Genomic DNA, 23,674 nt, shown 5'->3' with positions numbered 1-23,674 from the left:
ATAATAGTGTTATTGTCTACATGGTTTCTTTAACAGAGAAACTACAGCCAACTAATTTTCATAAAGTTACCCATCATATAACCGATTTGTTGCAGAACAATAACTCTTGCTGGTGACTGCCAGGACCAGTCAGTTGCTGCACTGCCTCTCTAAGAAACAGAGAAAAATAAGGCTCCATCCCAATATTTTCAGAAGTAAGTTCATGAGAAATTAATGTAACTTGCCTTGAAGTGCTTTTAAAAATTATTGTTATACACTAAGAAAAAAGAGTGCTACTCTCCCCCTAATAATAAGACAACTCATTGAAAAAGTCTGCACTTTTACCTTTTTATACTTGCATGTTAAATTATTTGAATATGCTGAACATTATGTATAACTCCAATAACTAGATTTCTTTCCCTTTGGACAATAACATAAAAAGGTAATAATGGCCGTTTATTACCAAATATTCTAATGCATGCAGTAGATTTAACTGTATGATTACTTACCATCATGATAGTCATAAAATTGTCAAAATAGGCACTTTTGAACACTTACCTTTTAAAGTGCAAAAGAAATTCAAGATATTACATTTAGTCAATCATTATGTAAAATTCCCAAAAAACAAATAACTAATTTAAAAGGTGAACCAAAATGTCTGCCTGTTATCCATTTCATCAGCTTATTTTTTCAAAATACACTCAAATTAAAAACATTATGAATGCAATGATTTTGATACACACAGTTCAACAGTCTTGCTCCCCCAAATATTAAATGTTTAATCATAAGATAAAGTCAATTATTATTCAGATAATTCATTTTGCAAATGAAAAAATTATCAGCAAGATCAGATTCCTGTCTGATTTTCCATCTGTCTTTCAAATCATCACCTATATAGGTATATTCCAGTTTCTAATAGAATTTAAAAAATAGAAGGAATTCAAGGTGAAATTGAATGATGCACACCTTTCTCATTTTTTCCTTCCTCCAACTCTTGATAGAGAATTTTTAACTCTTTAGAAGCAATAATGCAGGCAACCAGCTAACCAACCAATATATTTGACAATAGTTAGTAAATACTTTGGGGGAATTTTGAAGCCCCCAGTCTTTTGCATGGGTTTCAAAGATAATTTACTATGCTTTCCAAAATAACAAAAATCATATACAAATTTAAATTTTCAAAAAAATTATCCATTGTATTTGAATTTCTGGTTTGAAAAAGAAAAGAGTAATGTGAGAATACAATTATGAAAATTTAGGAGATAATATACAAAGAATTTGGAAGACCTGTCCTCAGAAATGACTATTACAAAGTAAAAGGCATTCCTAAATTTGAAGAAAAAATTTAATTATTAATGAAATTTATGACTATTAGATTACTAGAATATTTATCATTTTCCCTCTGAAATACAAGAATAAGTATCACATTCAAAATGTATGATTCAATGGAAAGAGTCTATTTTAGGTTGGCATTCATACCTGAAATTAAAATAAAGCTAAGTGTCTTTACTAATGTTAACAGATTTTTAATTAAACATTAGCACAAAATGAAATGAAATATCTCTACTCTTTATCAGACTGACACTTAATACCTAATTCAAGTATCCCCAGCTTTCTTTGCTTGGAGACTTCAATTCTAAGAATTTTTTCTCCTGTAGTAAAAGCAGCAGTCTTACCTACACAATCGTTTCATGAGATAATAGGCCTGCATTCTTCCATATCTAATTTTGAAATAATGGACAAACACCTTGATCTTGTTAGAGACTATTTATAATTTACATGGTACAGTTTTTTTTAAATACACAAATGGAAAGAAATTAAGAAATGTTAACAGTTAGTAATGCCTTACAAAACTAGTTGGTGAACCCTGGCCTGTGGCCCACTATTTTTGAAAATCAAGTTTTTTGGAATTCATCCATGCCCTTTCATTTATATTTTGTCTATGGCCACTTTCATGCTTCAATGGCAGAGCTGAGTAGTTGTGACAGAGACTGTATGGCCCATAAACCCTAAAATATTGACTATCTGACCCTTAACAGTAAAAGTGGCAGGATCCTGGCTTAGAAAAACTAAGTTAAAATTAAAATAAAAAAATTAAAAATTAAAATTAAAATTTTCACTCTATTCACTCCTGTAGATAAAATACTAATGAGGCATTTTCACATATACACTCTTTTTAATTAGGTCATAGTTTAAGGAAAAAAAAAATAACCCACAAGTCATTTTCATCCTCTGTGGGACAGACTTCTCTCACAGAGTTTGCATTTGGAAGGTGCCTGATTGAAAAACTGTTCATATTTTTTTTTAATGGATTTCAATGTTAGGTGATTTGTAGCATGTTTATATTCAATTCCAAACTACTTAAAACTGTGGAAACAGTACCATCACGGGAACACCTGAAAACAAAATGCACTTAGACACATTAAGTTTCCTGAAGTGTATTACAAGTTCCTCGAGAGTGTACTTAGAATAAGAGTAAGTAACCTGTTCTTTCCCGGAGAAAAGAACTTTTCTGTTCTTGGTCCTTTGTCTCCTGTTCTTCCTTATGTTTTTTACAGGGTGATTTTTGTTATTGTTTCTCATCTTCTCCAAATCTATTCCTTCCTTTCAACTTCACCAGCTGGAACCATTATAATTTCTATTTTATGGATAGAGAAACTGAGGCCTGTGGAATTCATGAAAGGCTAGCTGGAGATCCCAGTATGAGTAAGTAAGAGGAACAAGTTTCTTTTGACTTAAAATTTTACACTCTTTCAAATAAAAAGCCTGCAAGTGCTGTAATGATCCATCTTCCTTTTGTGTGTATTATGCTTTGCTTTCTAGTCTATTTATCATTGTCTGATGTATTTTACAGATTTATTACTTTCATTCTAATAATGCTTGTTAATCAATGCTCCCTACTGAGTTCTGATACCAGGTCACACCCCCTTGAATGGCTTTGTTCCTGTAATTGTTCAGCTCTGAATCATTTTAAACACAGATAAAAGCAATGAGGTCTACTGGACAACTTTGATTCAAATAAAAGAATCAAAGCCAGTTCTATGATCAAATCTGATGATCCTGGGCTGCTTCTGGAGTCTCCAAAATTTGGAAATATTTTCACTTTATTTTTTTTATTATGTTATGTTAATCACCATACATCACATCATTAGTTTTTTGATGTATTTTCACTTTATTGGACCAACTTATAGAACCTCTTGAATCTACTGCTGCTTGTCAGTTTGAAAGACCCTGTGACAATGTGTCATAGGTACATAGGTTCCAGCAGAGTTTCTGAAGCTTTGTATATGGAGGCCTTAAAGAATTCTTTTCCAAATTGACCTGCATTCCAGGAACTAAGTTGTAGTAACTCATAGTAGCAATTATTCATGCTACACAATGTTTTCATACTCCATAGATACCTCAATAGAAATGCATGTCAAACATGATATCCCAACTGGTATAGGAACAAAAACCCTAAACTCTGAGTCAGATGACATTAATTCTCTGTTCCTAGCTAGCTGTATATATGTGAGTAACATTTCTGTGCTTCAGTTTTCTCACATGAAAAGAAGTGTAAATGAAATCAGATGTTATCATATGTCTCTAACTTTCTGATATTCATTGCCCTACAACAGTTCTTTTGTAGAAACTTTTCTTCAGTTTCTACCCGGTGTGAGCTTTTTTTCTTCCCACAAGGTCTCCCTGCATAAAAAGCACAGTTCTTAAGGAAGACTTAATAACATCCTTCCACTTCAAAGTTTACTTCGGTAGTGTAAGAAGTTTAAAATATCTGGAAATTATTTTTTTGGAAGATGGTCCATCAAAAATTGGTCACTTTTTAAAATGTCTACTTAACACTAAAGTAAAAGTGACCAATCCTGGTTTAGAGAGGTCAAAATGGAAATTTGTGATAAAATAAATTAGCATTCCAGTAAAATTACTTTTTTATAATCATAAGTATTCTGGAATAAAATTGTACTCTTGTACAATTGCTAACATTTGGGCCAACTGAAATATTGTTTTTATGGAAAATATGCCTGCATATCAGTACCCTAACTGCTTCAATGTTTTATGTCATTTGCTGTTAACAACAATAACCATATGTGTTATTCAACATTTAGTATTGATTATATCATTTATATGCATAATCATATTTCGTCTTGAATTCTTATGATAGCTCTATGAGTAGCAAATAGTATAACACTTAATAAAAAAACAGAAAAAAAAGTTAAGCAACTTGCTCTGGACTGAAAACCTTTTTTTTTTTTAACCAAGAACCTTGGAAATTGAATCTCAATATAAAGAATCAAACTGTCAATCAGGGAGTAGCTGATTAAATGAATTATCCATTAATTGGCCCAGAATTCCAGCACTGTTAAGATAATATGAAACTACATCATTGACATGGAATGATGTCTATCTATGATATATTTATATAATTTTAGGCAAAAAGCAGCTTAAGATATTATGTTTAGTATATACCTGTAAAAAATCTAGTGGTGTGTCGTGCATGTGTGTGCACTTCACAGCATGGGAAGACAGGTTACGATCCCTTATTCAAAATCTTTGCACTCAGACATGTTTTGTAATCCCTAACTCTTTCATATTTCAGAGTGACATTTTGTTGTACATGTCATGTATTACCCATCCCAGCAGGGAATAGTACAATACCTCAAATTTAAACAGCTTAATATTTCTTCAATAAAAAATGTTCATATTAACACTAAGTGGAACAAGTAAAGATTAAAAATAGTCTTAAATCAGTTCAGGTCCGAGAAGGGACTGTGGATCTGAACAACAAAAGGTTAGCAAAAGCTACCTCTGAATACTGAATTATAAGCAATTTTATAACTTTTTAAATGTAAATTTCTCTATTTTCAGTCCACAAATATGTAACAAGTTCTTATGATACACTAGATGCTGTTTTAGGTATGGATTTTTAGCAGAAGTTTTGCAGTAAAAATTCTTCTTAAAATACAAAATGACTATAAACTTAATGACTATAGTGACTATAAATAAATAAAAACATAATCATTTAATTTTGAAATAAAGAAAGAAACTCAAAGACGCATATACTGCACACAAAAAAATCTGAAATTATTTTAATGCAAAAACTTGGATTTTTTGCATATAAGAGTTTTATAATAGTTGCTGTTATTCCCAAGAGTAAAATCTCTTCTAGGGAAACTATTGACTTGGTGAAAATCAAATAGGAAAGAGGTAACTGGCATTGCAGTCAAATGTAGCCAGTTCATCCCTGGGGGCTGACTACAAGTTCAATGATAGAGTAGTTGAAATCCAAAAGGCAATAGACTAGTAGTGCCTGAATCTCAGCTCTACAGGTCTAGAAGCACAGTCTCAGTGAAGTAGCTTCATCTTTAGAATATCTGTCATGGAGCACAAAAACCAAGGGTCCAAAAATCTCATATATTTACCTTTCAATTGTCCTTAAAAAACTCTTCTTTATAGATTACTTAATTCTATGTTTTTTTTAAATATTATGTGCCCTGCTTGTATGTACATTTTTGACACATTTTTGAATGAATATAAAACACAAAGTAGATAATTTTTCCCAAAAAGAAGTGAACAAAATGGAGGAATTTTTCCCTTTTCTGATAGCCTGCTTTTAAAAACGGAATCGGGTTGTCATATATAGTTTGAAAAAATAGGTTTTTCCCGTCTCTGAAGGACCATGAGTTTATTCAAGCAGAGTTAGGTAGTTTATAAAAGCTATCCACGTAATATAAAAAAGACAAAGTATAAAACTCTTCCTGCAGCCTAATTTGATTTAAGGTTCCCGATACCCCTTTTCTTAAGAGGACAGAACATCCAATATGAAATGGTGCACCTAGTAGCATAGTACATAAATAGCTCAGGCTGAAAGCATAACAATAAGCTCTCTGTCTATTATTGCAGAACCAATAAATAAGCATAATGAAAATTATGACACATTATTACATTACTCTGTATTGCCTCTATTCATTAAAAAAAGATGAGTGCATTTAAAATAATTTCACATGTCAAATGACAGTAAACCTTCCAATTGAGATATTGAAAGGAATATTTGTAAAGGGCGGATGCATGGTCTTATGTGGCTTATATCAAGATTACAATAGAAGCATGGAGTGTCTGAGATATAACTACTTCATTCCAAACTGATAGTAGCATAGTATCCCAAACAGTTACATCATTCACCTGCGCTGTGTGTGTTCTGATATTATGAAGTCAATAAAAAACACATTAAAAAGATTTAGAAAAGATTTCCCTGTCAATTAGCCCTTGGATGGATTCTACTTTTTCAGTTTCCCTGTTGATTTAATATACTAGATTATATTAGCAGCACTGGCTTGTAAACAAGGAAGATCTGAATCCTATTAGTGGAGATATGCTGCCAAAATAATCAGCTTCCTACTTAACAAGTTTCCAAGTATTTGGAAAAGCTGTGAAATGGGATTATAAGGTTAAGCTGTGTACATCTGGCTCATCACTATATAAATATTTCAGAAATTTGATCTCATAGGCAAAGAAACACCTGTCTAATCATGACTCTTTTCCAAGTTACAATGAACTTCAGTGAGCAGAGCAATACACAAATGCTGACAAGAAATGATGATCAATTTACATAATGTATTTCTTGTGTTAGGCATATAATTTTATCATATATCACTCTTCTGAGTGAAGACAAGAAATATTTTGGGAAGGTTCTGTGGCATCCTATTACGTTGGCAAAAAGGATTGAGGGAGGTGCAAAAACTTTTAAAATTCAGGATAACCACCTGAAGTACTAAATATTGCTTTTTTTTTTTCTTGTGCCATGGTATATCACTTTAGAGTAATTGGATGTTGTAAGTATAAACTAGTATAATATGGACCCGGAGAATAATTAATGAGAGGCAGGAGTTCGTGCATAAAATAACAGTAAAAATCCACAGTCCTTCTAGTTAATCGAAACCTTAATGAATTTGAACATCAGTTGCTTTAACCAGATCCAGGATTAAATAACTATGCTGACTCATTGTCAAATATACACCAGCCCATTAGGCCTAATTTTATGTTTTCAAATTTTGTTCAAAAACATAATTGGGTTAAAAATGTACCGAATATGGCTCTTATCAAATTAACTTCAAATGTCCAACTTGAAAACATAGATTTTGAAACTGTGGTCCAAAATGGTAGTTAAAGGTCAATGAATCAAATTTCCAATTATATTTCCTGGGAGCAGATGGGTGCAATGAAACCTAATGATTGAATTTTAAATGCTTTCATGCACCTTTTATCTGTTTCCCAACATGTTGATTCTACCTTAATACTCTAACAAGATAATAGGTTTATTACAATTAACCAACTGAAATGATATCTCCATTTTCCAATTATTTATATCATATTACCTGGGGATATTGAATCAGAGCTCCTTTCCTCTCCTACCCCTAGGGCCTTTCCATCACCATCCTACACTTACACCAAACAAAACCCAAACTCTTAATATCATTAAATAACAGGTGTGTCCTGGGAGATCTGACTTCTCTAGTTAAATGATGAGTACTTAAAATGAAGCCCAAATTCACTGAGGCTCATTAGGAAATTTGTAATGAAAATACTTCAAAGGTATTTGTTGAATAAGTTTAACTATAAATTTCCTTTCCTTATGTTATAAATTGATACATTAGTCTATTTCTCTGACCTGCATAAGCTTAATATATAAAGAAGGTTTATCAAGTGGTTAAAAAATTGTATATTCTAGGGGCACCTGGCTGGCTCAGTTGGTTGAGTGTTAAACTCTTGATCTCAGGGTTGTGAGTTCAAGCCCCAAGTTGGGCATAGAGTTTACTAAAAAAAATTGAATGTTCTATTTTAGGAACAGCAAGTGGAGGATTTTATCTCTATTATATCTCAGTAGAGCACATCCATGCCCAAAGAATAAAAGGAAGGAATTATGGAATTTATTGCTTTTACATAAAAGAAATCAATATGTTATCTCTTAAAGTCTAGATAAAAGGAAATCTAAAAAGCTTTTTTATTTTAACTAATAAACAAAAGTTTCTCATCTATTAAATGCATTTTAATAATGCTAAACATAATATTATTTAATCCAACCCTTCTCAAATTCAACCCACCCCTCTATAGCTCCACTATAGAAATCAACTATAGGCATCTGAGGTCTGAATGTACATATAGTTAAACACAGCTTAAGGTGATAAAAAAACACCACGGTATCTGAGTTCTTCAAAAATATTTACATTAGATGTAAATGTACAATGTTCTTAAGGTATCCCTGTAAAAATATATTTTCTGAATGGATATCGCAGAAAAGAGACCAGATGAAAAGAATAATGAGAAAACAATCAGAACAAGTCAGCATAAGACATAAATAATAATTCCCTTCCTTTTGCTTCAAACTATGTGTTTTGATGATAATTTTCAAATATCTAAACAACTTTTTGAAATTTCTAAACAAATAATATGTTTTCAGATTATATGGCTTTATGTGAAGACTAATATAAATGCACAAAACCTGGTATATTTATAGGACATTCACATTTTTCCAACACTGTTTAAAGTCATATTTCCAGCAGATTTCTAAGCTGTATTTTTTAAAAGAAAGCATGTATGATAGTTCAAGAAAAGCACATTCAGAGAAATGAATAAAATTCAGACAGATTATGGACATTTACAGGACTAGTTTCTGATCTTCTGAGAGGGTATCTACTCCCAGTACTCAGGCTTCTCTTAGTGACAGGAGAGCAAGACCAGCCTGGCAAACTCTGGAGTGAGCAGCACCCATTGTTGCTAGGCCTTCTTTCCCCAAAATGCCAAATATTCCAGAGTAAATTTACAGATGTGCTCAAACTACAGTGTTTGGATAATTGTGGATATAAATGTCCCTGCTGAGAACTTGCTATTTGTTGGTTTATCTTATATAATATTTATTTAAAACTTTCAGAAAGTCTTTCTCTTATTTTTGAATGTTAACTGACAATGAATCCTAAACTTCTTAAATTTATATTTCTCTGCTCCTTTCTATTATATTTTCTTTCACTTTGTATCCCAACTATATGGCAAGTGGAGAGAATTAAATTTTTAATATGGTTTGAAAGTTCATTCTGCTTGAAAACTTTACTCTATCAAACCTCCTTATTGTTTGATATGGATTTCGCAGTTAAAGTTTAAAATTTAGAAATAGTAATTAAGTCCTAGAATAGCTTAAAAGTAGTGAATTGTTTCAATTAAGTGTTTTTTAATTTTTTTATTTATTAAGTGAATTTATGATTATGGATCGAACAACTCTGTAGGTTGTAGATATGCTTTAAATAACAATACTGAAATGGGCAACATACTGTTTATATAAATGCTTAGCTTATGTTTCCTCAATATGTGCATAAAATTTCATACCGCCTACATGAAATAGATTCTGAAATTTTGAGAAAAATTTTGTAGGTTGGATTATTATTATTATGCACATCAATTATTGCCCACGATGATATTTTTTCCCATTACCAGATGGCAAATGGTTGGTACCAAAGTGATTAAATCATAAAATTATATATTAACAAATACAAATAAATATAATCCCAAAATTACTATTTATGGTTTATCTATAATTTCATTTCATTAAGAAAGTCCCATTGATAAAATAATCACATTATTTTCTTAATAATTTACTAGAGCTGTATGATTCTTAAAGCCTTAACAAAGAGACATAACATTTGAACTGTGTGGTTTTAATACTTTATAAAACATATCAAGGAATAGGACAAAAGACAAAAGACATACTCTTACCAACACTACTTGCTCTTGATATACAGTATATATATATATCTGTATATATATATATACATACACATATATACATAAATGTAGACACATATATATGTGTGTATATGTGTGTATATATATATATAAACAAATTCACTGAAAGTTTGATGTTTATAATCGTGAACTGTGATCATTTTCTCCCATGAACTTGTAATAGTATCAGTAGAATTGTATAGGAATTTTCATTGTAGTTATTAAGAAGGTAACTATTACAAATAAAAATTATCAAAATATGCCACCTTCAAATAAATTGTTTACCAGGATGTTTATACAAATAATATCTTAGACTTTGACTTCTGTACTTTCTAGTTTTGGATCTAAACTCCAGCTCATATCTGATCAGTGATCAGAGGATTATAAAGAATCCAAATTTTTAAGTCCTTACTATGTATCAGAAACCATGCTAGGTTCTCCCAACTACAGAGACAAGCAAGATGTCATATGGTCGCTGTCCTCCAATATTCAGCTATTTAAGCTGCTTTGTGACAAATTAGCTTTGCTAATAGTTATAACATTGATCCAGAGTTTTAAAACTGTTGAGATTTAATAATATTCATTATTTTGTGTGTAGACCAATTAGATCTTTATAGAAACAAAGTCTACATACCACAACCAAAGAAGGAATGAATGGAAATAGGTAGGGTGTTAAATCTCCTGTTAGTCATCCCAGTATCAATATCTTTATTATGGCCCTTTAAAATTCCTATGCATTATGTAGCTTTAGGATGAAGCATAGAAGAAAATATACTTGCACTGACTTCTGCTGATTAAATATTATTTTATATTTCAAAAGACTGCACTTTTCTTTTTACCTCCCAGTCTGTCCTGCTTTTTCCAACACTGCTAAATTGTCCTACTACCATGTACTTCAAACTTAACCAGGCAACAGAGGAGTGTGATGGAAAATATTATCTACCCCTTTGCTAAAGCATTACATGTCAACTTTTCACCTAAGGCAAAATGTAATGGCTGACTTGTGGATCTTTATTTCTAGAGATTTACTATGGAAACACTGACATAACCTTTAACCAGAGCAAACAGAGCCACTCTAATAAGCAGGCAACACCAAACCTAAAAATGAACGAGGAACAGAAAGATCCTGGCAGGAATTAATCTGCCATTTTCACACATCTGCCCGAGGGAGGCATTGTAATTGCAAAAATTTACTCTAAGACTGCTGAGACTCATAGTAATTATGTTTCTTTTTTTTTTTTAATAGAAATAGCCACAGGTGGTAACAAATTGGGTTTTGAGATGGGGAACTGGGCATGCATTCTAACCCAAATTACTATGTAATTGTCTTAATTATAAAAAAAATCATAGAAAGTCTATTGCTCAAAACCAGAAAAAAGAAATACTCCTTAAATGTATTCCTTGCCTTTTAGTTCCCTCTTAGTTTCTCTCCACTTAGGCATATAGCTTCGTTTGTTGATATTGGCACATCTGATATCAGGGCCACACTGTAGAATAGGCTTTTGCCAATAACCCTTAGAAATTCCTCTGAGTGGGATTTGTGTAATAGGATAGTTCACTTATTTCCTGCCTTATTACCATCTAGAGATAAATAGTAGCTTTCCTAGAAGGTCAGGATCTGGAAATGTAGCTAATAATTACTATTATCCGTGCATCTGCCAATGCTAAAAGTGCAAGGTTATAGATTTTTATTTCAATCTAACTGTTGTTTGTTATTTTTCTTACACACACACACACACACACACACACACATAATCTCAATAACCCACTATCTTACTCTACACTTAGATTCATGCATTAGCACCAAAATATTATTGTTTTTTAAAACTGCAAACATATTCCAGGCATACCATGCCAAGTAAGATTCAATTATCAAGTGTACCTCCAAACTTTCTTAATGAGGAAATTCGGATTTAATCAACCAAGATTAAAATAAGAGATTAAGTACTGACTTAAAACAAAATACATTAATGTAACAGAAGGTCACATAAAGCTTAAAATAATAATAAAAATAAAGCAATCAAGTGTCTTGCCTTGAAATTATATGAAGATAATTTTGTATGTAATCTTTAATTCCATCTTAATGATAATGATAATAAAAATAAATGATTGATTTCTCTTTCATTTTTCATGACTTTAACTCCCCTTATTCACACTCTTAATGCAATAAGTTGATTTGCGATAAACGTTTTTAAAATAGATGCAAAACTGCAAAAGCAAAATAGAAAGCAAGAGTTGTGTGTCTCAAGAAGACACCACAATAGAATTCACCAATATTTAGACAATATTCTGTTTTTGGTGACAGAACCATGGAAATCAAAGCAAATAATTTTTAAGGATGTTTGGAAAGTTTTTCTGACAAATGTTTATACAAAGATATATCATTAAGCAATTATCAGGTTTGAGATGGAAAATAACCCCTTTTGGAACTAACTCCCTTTTTTTCCCCCAAAATACTAAATGATAATAGTTTTTCTTAGTAAATTTTGCTGAGATTTTAATTATATTATGTCTCAAACATTCTAATTTCTTATTGTCATATCATCCACTGAAATGGAAATATTGGCACTAAAGCACATATTGGCCACTTTACACTCTGGTAAGAAAATCCTTCTCATGGTAATCGTAGGTGAATTTCCTCCATAGATATCAGTTCTGCAAATTGGAATTGCTCTGGTGAAATAGCAAAAAATCTATTGAATATTCAGTCATAAAACAATCTCAGTTTACCCTGATAAATTATGCTGTGTGAAAAAGAAAATGAACAGATTTAAGCAAAGGCATTTATATTGGGGTCTGTGAATTGAAAAGAAATTTATCTTGAAGGTAAAAACTATCATTTAAGGTTTCAAAACTGACGCAAGTGTTCATCCTGCAAATAAATATTTAGGAATTTATCTAAGACAGTGATAGTGTAAAAGTGGGTTACAGATATAAGAAATATATTTAAGCCACTGTGACCATATCTGCTTATAATAAAATACCTGTTGCATTTCCGCTTTATAAAAGTAAGCTACTGGAATTTAGGGAACATGTGTATATTTCAACTTGAGTTTTATTGAATTGGAGGGCATGAAAATTCTAGGTGTAATTGTAATCCAATCACTGTTCAGCAGTGATTATTAATGATTCAGGCAGAAATACTGGTAAAGAGGTATATCAATTGCTGACTTATGCCTAAATTATATTTTTTAAAAGTTATCACCAAAAGAAGCTGAAGAAAATATATCTAAAGAACCATAATTGTTAAAAGAAATTATTTAGTCACATTGTAAGTTAAATCTGTTATTTAAAAATATATATATATGCCACCAAAATAGCATTGGAATTTTTCTGAATATAAAGTCATTATCCACATTATGCATTAATATAATTTACAAACATGTAATCAGTGTTTCTTAAAAACAATATGTATCTACAAAAACAATTATAAAGTTATAGCTTTGAAAACTTGAAATAGAGTTTTAATGCTCTCACTTTCAAATTCTACAAAGGCTGCTTTTAGCTGATAAAGTAAACAAGAAATTGTCCTTTATATGGTCCCTTTAATGTATTCCAATAATTAAAAATCAATCAAAAACATTATAAGTTTAAAAAATAATAAATAAGGTTCAGACAGAGTGTATTCCAGAGCCAAACAAGCTTACATAATTATACTTATCTGTACCTTGCCCATTTTGCTTCCAATATAAATATGGTTCTTGAATATATTATTGAGTAGAAACATAAAGAAAATAACATGTCTTTAAATATTTCAAAATTACTAAAACAAAATGCATTTCTAATACACTTAAGTTATTTTAATATATTCTATTCCTCTAATCAAACCAAGGTCTATTTATGTAGATTAGTTACATCTAAAGTCTCATTTACCCAACCTGTATTTATCCTTTGATCACAAAGCTTGTTAACTTAAATGGTCTTTTATTGTTATGATTCATTTTCCCATAATTATGCTGTTTAACTGCCTTATTTTTTGAATAAATATATGCAAACGCGCCAATCATATTCAGCCACAGTTATGCTAGATGCTCAATGAACTGTAAGAGCCATTTCACTACAATAAAACTGCCTGGAATAGATCCAGGGCAAGGCCTACAAATACCAGTAATCAGAATGTTACTAAGACCAGAACGGATAGAAGTGTGTCACATGTATATCAAGAGATTCTCTCAAACACTGTCTGAAACCAATTTTACAGTCTATTACTGGAAGAACTTTGTGCATATGAGGGAAAGATGCCACCCACACAGCCCACAATTTTGCATCTGTCTTTTTGTCTATTTTTTTTTCTTTTTTGGCTTTACCTAAAAAATATTGAACTTCTACAGCAGCAAGGAAGCACACAAGAAAACTTCTGCTTAGTCACAGCTGGGAATGTTGATGTCATTAAGGACTTCTTTATTATAGATAATTTATTTCAGGAAACTAAAGGATAGCAATGTATCACTGTCAAAGCTGGTGGTGAAAGCTATGACTAACCATAAAATACTGTGCGCCACTGAAGGAAACTCTTGTCTACGTCTCCTTTATTAAAATAGGTTGACAATAGATTAGTGTAGGTCTGATGGACTTTAAAAGTGTTTTGTAGGTGGGTGGCAGAAGTCACAGTATCTTCAAACTGATGGGCAAAATTAACTTTATGCCATCCTCTAACAAATATACAGTCATTGGTTAAAGGAATTCAGTACAGGGGGAAAAAAAAACAACTTCCCTGATGACTTTACTAAAATACGACTTTAAGATAATGCCCTGTGGGATTTATTAAACAGAAGTATCACTGAGGGGAATACATTCTGGAGCAATGACTAATATCATAATTAGCAGGTGCATTTGTAAGAATTTACCCACTATTGAGTGTATTGCAAGGCTTCTCAGCATAAGGAAGTTAAGTTTTACTTCCTAACTGGCATGAGTGCAGTTCTAGAGGCCTCCTCTTAACCCTGTGGTTGTTTCATCATCAGGATCAAGGTATATATTCTCACAATGCCTCCAGCCATCCCACCATCCTCCTGAAAGAATCTGAAACTTCGATGAAAATTTTTTTCTCTTCATCTACATAAACTCCTGCCTATTGTCTGCTGAAGGCCAGTCGTTCCTCAACTTCTTCTCTGCTCTAGAACAACAGGCTCTACTTTAAGGAACTTGAAAATGTGTGAAGTTTGAAAACAGCGCAATCATCAAGTTTTAACATATTTTCAAAGAAAAAATGAAGGTTTGAGGTCATCCTTAAAATGAGGAGAGCTGGAGCGCCTGGGTGGCTTAGTTGGTGAAGCCTCTGCCTTTGGCTCAGGCCAAGATCCCAGGGTCCTGGGATGGAGTCCCACATCCAGCTCCCTGCTCTGCGGGGAGTCTGCTTCTCCCTCTGCCTGTCATTCCCCCTGTTTGTGCTTGCTCTCTGTCTCTGTCTTTTTCTCTCTTTCTCTCTCTGTGTCAAATAAATAAAATAAATAAAATCTTTAAAAAATTTTTCATTAAAAAGAGGAGAGCTGCCCTGGAACTTTAAAAGGTATAAAATGGGCTAATATTTGTGCTTGAGTATTTATATACGTTATGTGGGAAATATATATACATGGATACACATACTTTAATTTTGTCAAAAAGTATTATGATTCACATTTTCATAAATATAGACAGAGCCAAACTTCAGGGCAATAAGTGCATATAACTCTTTATTAATCTTAACATTAAATATTTTCTTAATTTATAAACCTTTTATTTTTATAAATATATTTCTATTGCATTGTATTACATAAGCAGCACTAACAGTAAAAAATGTGAAGCCTGATAGTGGTAGGAAAACATAAGAAAATATAAATATTATATTTGTAAATAATATTAAATACTTATCTGGCATTTTTTAAGTTTTTTTTAATTTTTAAAATATGTACATTTCTTAATCCTTTAATGGGGTATTTGAGATTATTTTAAGAGTAACCAATTTATTTTAACCTCATATATAAATCTATATGCACTGTAAAAAAGTGAATAATATATAACTTCAAATTTATTAAGAAAAGTTTCTAGAAATTCTGTTTGTTTTTATTTTATTAATGTTTTTAATGTGTTCTGAACAATATGGTCACAGGTGATCAATAATGTTTTAGAACCTGGAAATTTTTTTCTTGACTAAAAGTGATGTTCAAGCAATTGAGATTGGAATTTTAGGACATACTTTTCTATGATCTGATAGTTTTCATGATCACACACAGCCTCAAATAACATGAAGATGCCAGGAATAAAATTCCAAAATCATCCAAGTGGACTTGGATATGATAATATTTATTGAAATTATAAAATTCACTCATAGCACTTAAGTAAAATTATGAACTCACTCATACACTCAGAAAAACTTAAAATTATCCTACAGACTGATGAGTCATCATCTCAGTGGAAGGATGATGGAATATTTTACCTGGCTGGCATTTTGGAAATTTTGTTGAAAACTAAAAACTAATGGATGAAGAGGTTATTACCTATGAGTAGTTATATGAACTAATTGTAAAAACAAAGTTCTCAGGTTTCTAATTCATATAATTAAAAAAAATTATACTTTTGTGTTTTCATGTATTGCAAGATAAACAAATGCACCCAAATTTATATTGGAGCTGAGATTTTCGTAGGTCCACACAAAACTAAGAATAAAAGTAACAATGTATTAAAAATAATGATAATAATCTGAATTTTGAACTCTTCTCCAAAGAAACTCAAAACACCTTGATGGCTGATTATCTTTTCAGTTTTTTTGTACCTTATTTATACTATTTTTAATATATGGTAAAACCGAAAAAATGCATTATGATTATGTACTCATGTTAACTTAAAGTAGGAATTAAACTTTCCAACTTTTTAAAAATTAGAAAAAAAAAAAAAAAGGCAAGTGGAGAAGACAATCCTGGAGGCCTGCTATAGGAGAGACATCCCCTTCCTATTTAGCTCATCATTCCCCTTATAAGTAGAGACGTATATAATGTTCATGGAAATGAGTGCATGTAACTAATCAAACTGTACTATCTTAGAACAACATTGTGGAAAATTAACCTCAAAATTATATATGAAGAAATTGTTCACACATTTTATGTTTGTTATTGAAATCACTAACATACTAGGATATGAACTTTTAAAGATCACCATCTTGGGAGCTCATCAGTCCCTATAGTCAAGAATCTCTTGTGTTAGAGAAGTGGGACTAAAGGCAGACAACGGATAATGTTGCTAGTAAAGATATACTTTTTCTTTCACATTTTAATTCCAAAATACTGAGTTTATTGTCTATGCTATGCTACTTTAATCCTCTATGCTGCAATCTCATTTCTATATATTTGGATTGACTGTATTTACCATGTGTTTAATTCCTTTTTATTGAAAAGGCCATGCACATATATCAAAAGGATTTTCTCTTCCTAGCATAACAAGTCTAAAGTCAATCTTAATGTGAATCTCTTAAAATTCAACTATAAAACACCACATGAGAATGTATTCTTTTGTAAAATTTATTTTAGTAGATCTTATTCTGCTGGCTCTATATATTTTCTTCTATGAGTTCATATTGAAATGACTTACAGTAGTACTACAAAAAAATCTGAAAACACAGATGTTCAAATAAAACTGGAAATTCTCCCAACAGTGAAGAAGTCCCCAGCCTCTTCTCAGCCAGGCTTTTGTTGAAAACACCTGTTGAGAAGTTACCCTGAGACTGAACAAATAATTCTTGATAAGCCTCGATAGGCAGTAACCTGTGACAACTAGTAATGATCTCTACTTGATTTTAGATTCTCATATTAACATATGAAATAATTCACATGAAAATTACTATGAAAAGTGCTTTTATAAATTTGTATAACAATTTATTTGCCTTACCTACCACAAAATCTGTGCTCCTATTTTTCAAAATCAGTGTTATAGCTTTAAAATGAATAAAATATTTCATTAACACAATGTTGTATTATGACTCACATTATTGAGGATATTTTAATCACTAGTCTATCATTCAAACACTTTATTTCATCTGAGAAACTTGAAAAAAACCCTGAATAAAATCTCTTCTCACAAACCACTGTTTCTACATAGTGGTTACATGTGTAACCAGCTTACAGGATTGTTCTGCATTCACTTTCAATAAGAATGCTCTTTGCCCAAGAACCCACAGAGCTTAACCTTAAAATTTAGACCCCGTGACTCACACAATATTATTTGATACTTTAAAAAATCTTAATTTCAGTGGCAATATGAGTCTTCTACATCCTGAAATTCCTAAATTTCATACCAGTGTATCTCAAAACAATTACGAAATACGTTTCATTCCATCAATAGAAATACACTGTGCACTTTCTAAACAGGACAAACATACTGGAAAATAAAGGTAAAACAGACCTAGTAGTTGCTAGTGCAAGTGCACTCCGTGAATTAAAATACTACTTTCAGAAATACACGTGAGATTAGTAGTGTGTTTCCTCAGCAGACTGTGTTAAATATACACACTGATAAATGCACTTTGAAACAAGGTTATGGATACCTGAGCACTTGAATTTAAGCATGTCACTTCAGCACAAAGCGTTTGCAGCATTCTAGTTTAAAGAAAAAGAAGAAAGGAGGATCACTATAGTTAATTTACTCTGTTCTCAACAATAGGTACTGAGAAAAACCTGGTATACTGAAAAGGAAATTAACATATTAGGAATTTGCAAAGCATTCTTTATAAGACTGCAAAAACTCAGGGGAAAAAAAGAGAGAGTGCCTCTTTTAACAGTTTATATCGAGGATATTTCTAGGGCAAGAGCAATCTGCAACATTGAGTCACCTTGGAAAAAATTTCAAGAACTTAAAACTGAAACTTTTTCTGTGTTTTTATGGCATGGATTTAGATTCTAGAAGAAAGGGAATGGCAAGGAAGTTTGTCTTTTGTTTTCTTTTTAAATTATCTGTCTCTTTCCCTGCATGTGTGAGATTTGCTTTGGCTTAAGTTTTACTGCTGAGAGGAATCATCATCATCATCATCATCACCATCACCATCATCACCACCATCCATTCCTCAAGCAATGAACAGCTTAAAGAACAGCATGGTGTAAATACAATACAGGCACCCCTGTCCCTCGAAACCTTCTGGATACTTCCATCCAAATTTGTTCCTCACTAATCTGACCAAGGAATCAGGCTTGCTGATATTCTACTGCACCAACTTCATTTTTACTGGAACCTAAATAAGAATACAACTAACAGCACTTGAAATAGAAGATTAAACATTACTCTGTGATATCTTTGTAGTTGTCAATGGTAAAAATAGAAGAAAGGTATTTAACATACATGTATAGATAAAATGACTGCAAAAGATCTATAAATACATATTTTAACATATCTCCCTAAAGAGATTATCGTAAATACCAGTTTAACACAGTCACAGAAAGACTTTCATAGAAACCACACTATTTTTTAAGGGAGATATTTCTTGTTCACTCTTTTATAGACATCAAAAAATCATGATTACTGGTATACAGTAGACACCATTAAAAGTGGGATTTAATACTACAATCGATACTTTAGTATTCAGTAGCACCAATTACAAGAGTCTGTTTTACAAGGACATTATAATATTATAAGAAAATATGTTTTGCTAACTTTTGGCATTTGTTATACTTCTGTTAGAAAGGATAAGGTTATGAAGTTTTACTATTCATTTTAATAATAAAAACATTACTGAGCCAAGTGTCATTAAAAGGTATTTGCTTTTCAAAGCATAAAATTATGAACAAATTAACTTCATTTGCCCCAAACTAATCTTCCTCCCAAAGTGTCACTTTTAGTTAAACTCAATTTTGAATTTCAAGTAGTGCTCATCCAGAGTAATTTGTATCAACATGCATTTATAATAAGCAAGGATTAAGTTTTTCTGTGACACAACTTAATAGTGGATAAAAGAAGCTAAGCAGTGACTAGACAAAGTACAGTCACCTGCTATTGTTAGAATCTATGTCCATGATGGGTCAGTCATTTAGGGTTTTTTTTTGTTTTAATATATCAGTGACTTTGGATTATACTATCTAAAATATATTAAATATCACTTGAAAATATGAAAACTAAATACATCCTGAAATTCCTTTTGGTGGGTCAAGTGCCTTTAATGCCAACTATGCCTCCTGTTTTCAACCATATAAGTTGAGTCTGTGACCCTCTGGTGCACTCTATTCCTTCCTCAATGACTCCAAGAAACAGATCAGGACAAAATAAATATAAACTTCTCATAGACAGTTAATGGTCATTATCCAAAGCCTACATTTATTCAAACTTTTGAAAGAGCTTCAGAGCATAATTTACATATTAAAAGTTTAAACTACACTAAGACATCATGATGCAGTTTCTAGTGTAAAGAGTAAATCAGAGTCATATTCATTAAAACACTTCTTAAAGTATAAAACTGACTTTTTCGGTGAGGAGTGAAAACTTAGCTCAGATTCAGGCTCTGGAATTCTCTGACTAGTTGCTGTTTTGTACTTGAAAAAGTGAACTTCTGAGTATTTGAGTATACATTTCTTTCATTTTTGGCATCAGATTTTTTTAAACAGAATTAAAAAGCAATTTAACTAAAACTTTTTTTTTCTACTCTGGGAATCCTTTGTTATGGAGAGAAATGTAGACCCACAAATAAAAATAAAGTAAAATAAACTCTAAATACTGAACACTGCTAACATTTTTAAGCCTACAAAAATAAACTTTAAAATACAACAAAAGTAAGACTTTTAGACTACTTTAGACTATTTACAGGGGAGGGGTTATGTATGGAATGTGTCGAACAGGTAGTGGCAAGAGTGTAAACCATTTTCACTTAAAAAATTTTCCTCTCTCACTGCTGCTGGCCGCGTGGCTTTGTCCTGTTCCAAAGGTTTCAGGACAGCTCCCCAAACCAGCAATAAAGTCAAGTCCCAGTTAGGCTAAGAGTCTCTTACCTGAATTATGGACATCCGAGTGGCAGGGGTCTCGCTTGCATTAGTCCCTTGTCCGGTGAAGCTGGTGTGGCAGCCCGCGTGGCCCTGAGGAACAGTCAGGTTGTTGGAGGCCGGTTTGAGATACATCACCTCCGATCGGGGCGAGCTGAGGGGCAGCCGGGTCTGGTAGTCGAAGTACATAGGGGAGGTAGCCAGGGAGGGGCTGCTCACCACGTTCATGACATTCATGGCGTTCCTCTCTTCCACCTCGCTCTGCACCAGCATAATATCATTTTTGTTGATTTTTTTCTTCTTGCCCTTGCCCCCGCCCAGCTGCGGGTGGCTGTACTCGGCGATGCGGCAGTTGTAGGTGCGAATCTCCTTGTTCTCGCGCTTGCACTTGACGGCAATGGTGATCATGGCCGCTAGGAGAATGATAGAGATAGTGCTCAGAGTCACGATGAGCGGCAGCGACATGTCCCAGTGGTGCTGCTCGCCGTTTACCCGGGGAACCCCTTCGGGCAAGGAGCCGCTCACGGAGCGGATGATGAGCTTGGCCACCGCGGACAGGGTGGGCTTCCCGTGGTCAGTCACCTTCACCACCAGCTCCACCACCGGCGTCACGTCCTCCCAGAAGGGGTGCAGCGTGCGGATCTCGCCGCTGGAGGGATCGATTTCAAACAGGTGGTCGTCGTTTCCGTCTACGATCTCGTAGGTGAGGCGCCCACTCTCGCCGAAGTCACTGTCAAGGGCGCGTACGGTGCTCACCAGGTAGCCCAGGCCGGCGTTGCGCGGCACCTGCAGCTCAGCGGTGTCGTTCTGCAGCGTGGGCAGCACGATCACCGGCGCGTTGTCATTCACGTCTAGCACCGTCACCCTCACAGTGGCGTTGCTCTCCAAGTGCGCGGGCGCCCCTGAGTCCTTAGCAAGCACCTTGAACTCAAAAGCCTTGGTCTGCTCGTAGTTAAAGGAGCGCAGGGCGTAGATGGCCCCGTTGGTGGGGTTCACAGACACATAGGTGTAGATGGACACGTCGCCGATGTGCGAGGGCAGGATGGAATAGGACACCGTGCCGTTCTGGCCCAGGTCGGGGTCCTGGGCGAGCACGGAGCCCAGGTACTCTCCTGGGATGTTGTTTTCGTGCACCTGCAGCACATAGAGTCCCTTGGTGAAACGAGGAGGGTTGTCGTTCTCGTCCAGAATCTTGACAGCGAACGACTTGGTGGAGTTGAGAGGAGGCGAGCCCCCGTCCCGCGCCACGATTGTCACGTTGTACTCGTCCTGTGTCTCGCGGTCCAGCGGGCGGTCAGTCACCACCGTGTAGAAGTTGTCGTAGTTCTCCTCAAGCTTGAAGGGGACAGAACCTCCGGGCCCGCCCAGGCCGCCGCCGCCGCCGCCCGTCCCTCCTCCGCCCAGTACCCTGCACTGCAGCTGCCCGTTCTTGCCCGAGTCCCGGTCAGTGACCCGCACTAGGGCTATGACGGTGCCGGGCGGGGCGGCCTCGCTCAGCGCCCCCTGGCGCACGGAGACGAAACCAATGGACGGCGCGTTGTCGTTGCGGTCGATGAGCTTGACAGTGACCTTGCAGTGGGCCGGGATGGGGTTGGGCCCCAAGTCTCGGGCCTGTACGTCGATCTCCAGCATCCCATTCTCCTCATAGTCCAGATTGCCCTTGACACGGATCAGGCCGGTCTTAGGGTCGATGGAGAAGAGCTCTCTTACGCGGTCAGGCACATAGCTGCTGAAGGAGTAGAGGACTTCACCATTGGGACCCTCGTCGGCGTCGGTGGCATTCAGATCAATGACCACGGTGCCCAGTGGGGCATTCTCTGGCAGCTCCACCAAGTAGGAGGGCGCCTCGAACACCGGGCTGTTGTCGTTAGAGTCTATCACCTTCACGTTGATTTGCACAGTGGCCGATCGCGGCGGCTCGCCGCCGTCCAGGGCGGTCAGCACAAGCGTGTGGTGGTTCTGCTGCTCGCGGTCCAGCGCCTTCTGGATAACCAGCTCTGGGAATTTGGTGCCGTCGCCGCGGGACTTGACGTCCAGCGCGAAGAGCCCATGGTCGTCGCGCGTGAGCAGATAGGTGCGGAGCCCGTTCTCGCCGGCGTCCGGGTCATGTGCGCTGGTGAGAGGGAAGCGGGTACCCGGCGCCGCGTTCTCCGAGATGTCCATCTCAATCTGGTCCGAGGGGAAGGAGGGGGCGTTGTCGTTGATGTCCTGGATCTCCACCTTGATCATGCAGATTTCCTTGTCGTTGGCGAACACCTCGAGGGACAGCTGGCACTTGGCGTTGTGGCGGCACAGGGACTCACGGTCGATGCGCTGCTTGGTGTAGAGGAGCCCGCTGTCCGCGTCCACGTCCAGCAGGTGCGGCGCTGAGTTCTCCAGCACCCGGTAGCTACCCGACTTGCTTCGCCCGCTGCCGACACTGCCACCGCGCTCTGCGGGCGGAAGCCCCGGCTGCAGTCGAGCATCCTTGCCGATGTTGCCGATCACGGTGCCGGCCCCTTGCTCCTCTGGCACCGAGTAGTTGAGGTTTTTGAGCGTCAGGGCAGGGGCCCATAGGAGGAAACAGCAACAGATGGAAAGGTACATCCCAGACCGGTGGGGTGGGGGCTGGAGCGGCCGGACTGGAGGGGCGAGCGAGTGGGTGCGCGCCAGCCTGGGGTTCGGGCGCAGCGTGCGCGCGCGACACGAGCCACAAGTCTGTGGGTCCTTCCTTCCCTCTGCTCCTGGGCTGCGGCACCCGGCGGTCTACCTTATTCCGCTCAAGTTCCCCGAACCTGTTGATCTACAGCATCCGCACTGGGCGAGAAGCGGCGGCGCAGCGAAGCTGCAGGGGCACGGAGCAAGGCGGCGGCTCCCTGCGGCTGGGGGCGAGCCCGGGGCTTTGTCTCTTCCGCCGGGACTTGGGGCGACTCAAAGTTGAGCGATGAGGCTAGCGATGAGATGGAAATCGTGTCTAGAAGGGATGGTAAAGAATCCGTGGATTTTCCTGGCTCCGC

The 23,674-nt window shown here is 35.6% G+C and overlaps 1 protein-coding gene across 1 annotated transcript in view; it reads right to left on the bottom strand.

Moving 5' to 3' along the window:
• The window catches only part of PCDH17 (protocadherin 17), a 92,125-nt gene extending 68,861 nt beyond the window's left edge, over positions 1-23,264 (bottom strand). Inside the window, exon 1 of the mRNA XM_028107326.2 lies at positions 20,688-23,264. Within this exon, the coding sequence (XP_027963127.1) occupies positions 20,688-23,264 (2,577 nt within the window). The remainder of the gene's footprint in view (positions 1-20,687) is intronic.
• Positions 23,265-23,674: the final 410 nt, after the last annotated feature.

The sequence above is a fragment of the Eumetopias jubatus genome, unplaced genomic scaffold (genome assembly GCF_037043125.1).
Source record: "Eumetopias jubatus isolate StellerSeaLion01/CBP00866 unplaced genomic scaffold, mEumJub1_p1.0 scaffold_3, whole genome shotgun sequence".
In the NCBI taxonomy this organism is placed as follows: Eukaryota; Metazoa; Chordata; class Mammalia; order Carnivora; family Otariidae; genus Eumetopias; species Eumetopias jubatus.
Note: the sequence above shows the minus strand (reverse complement) of the source record. Positions and strands in the feature narration are given on the sequence as shown.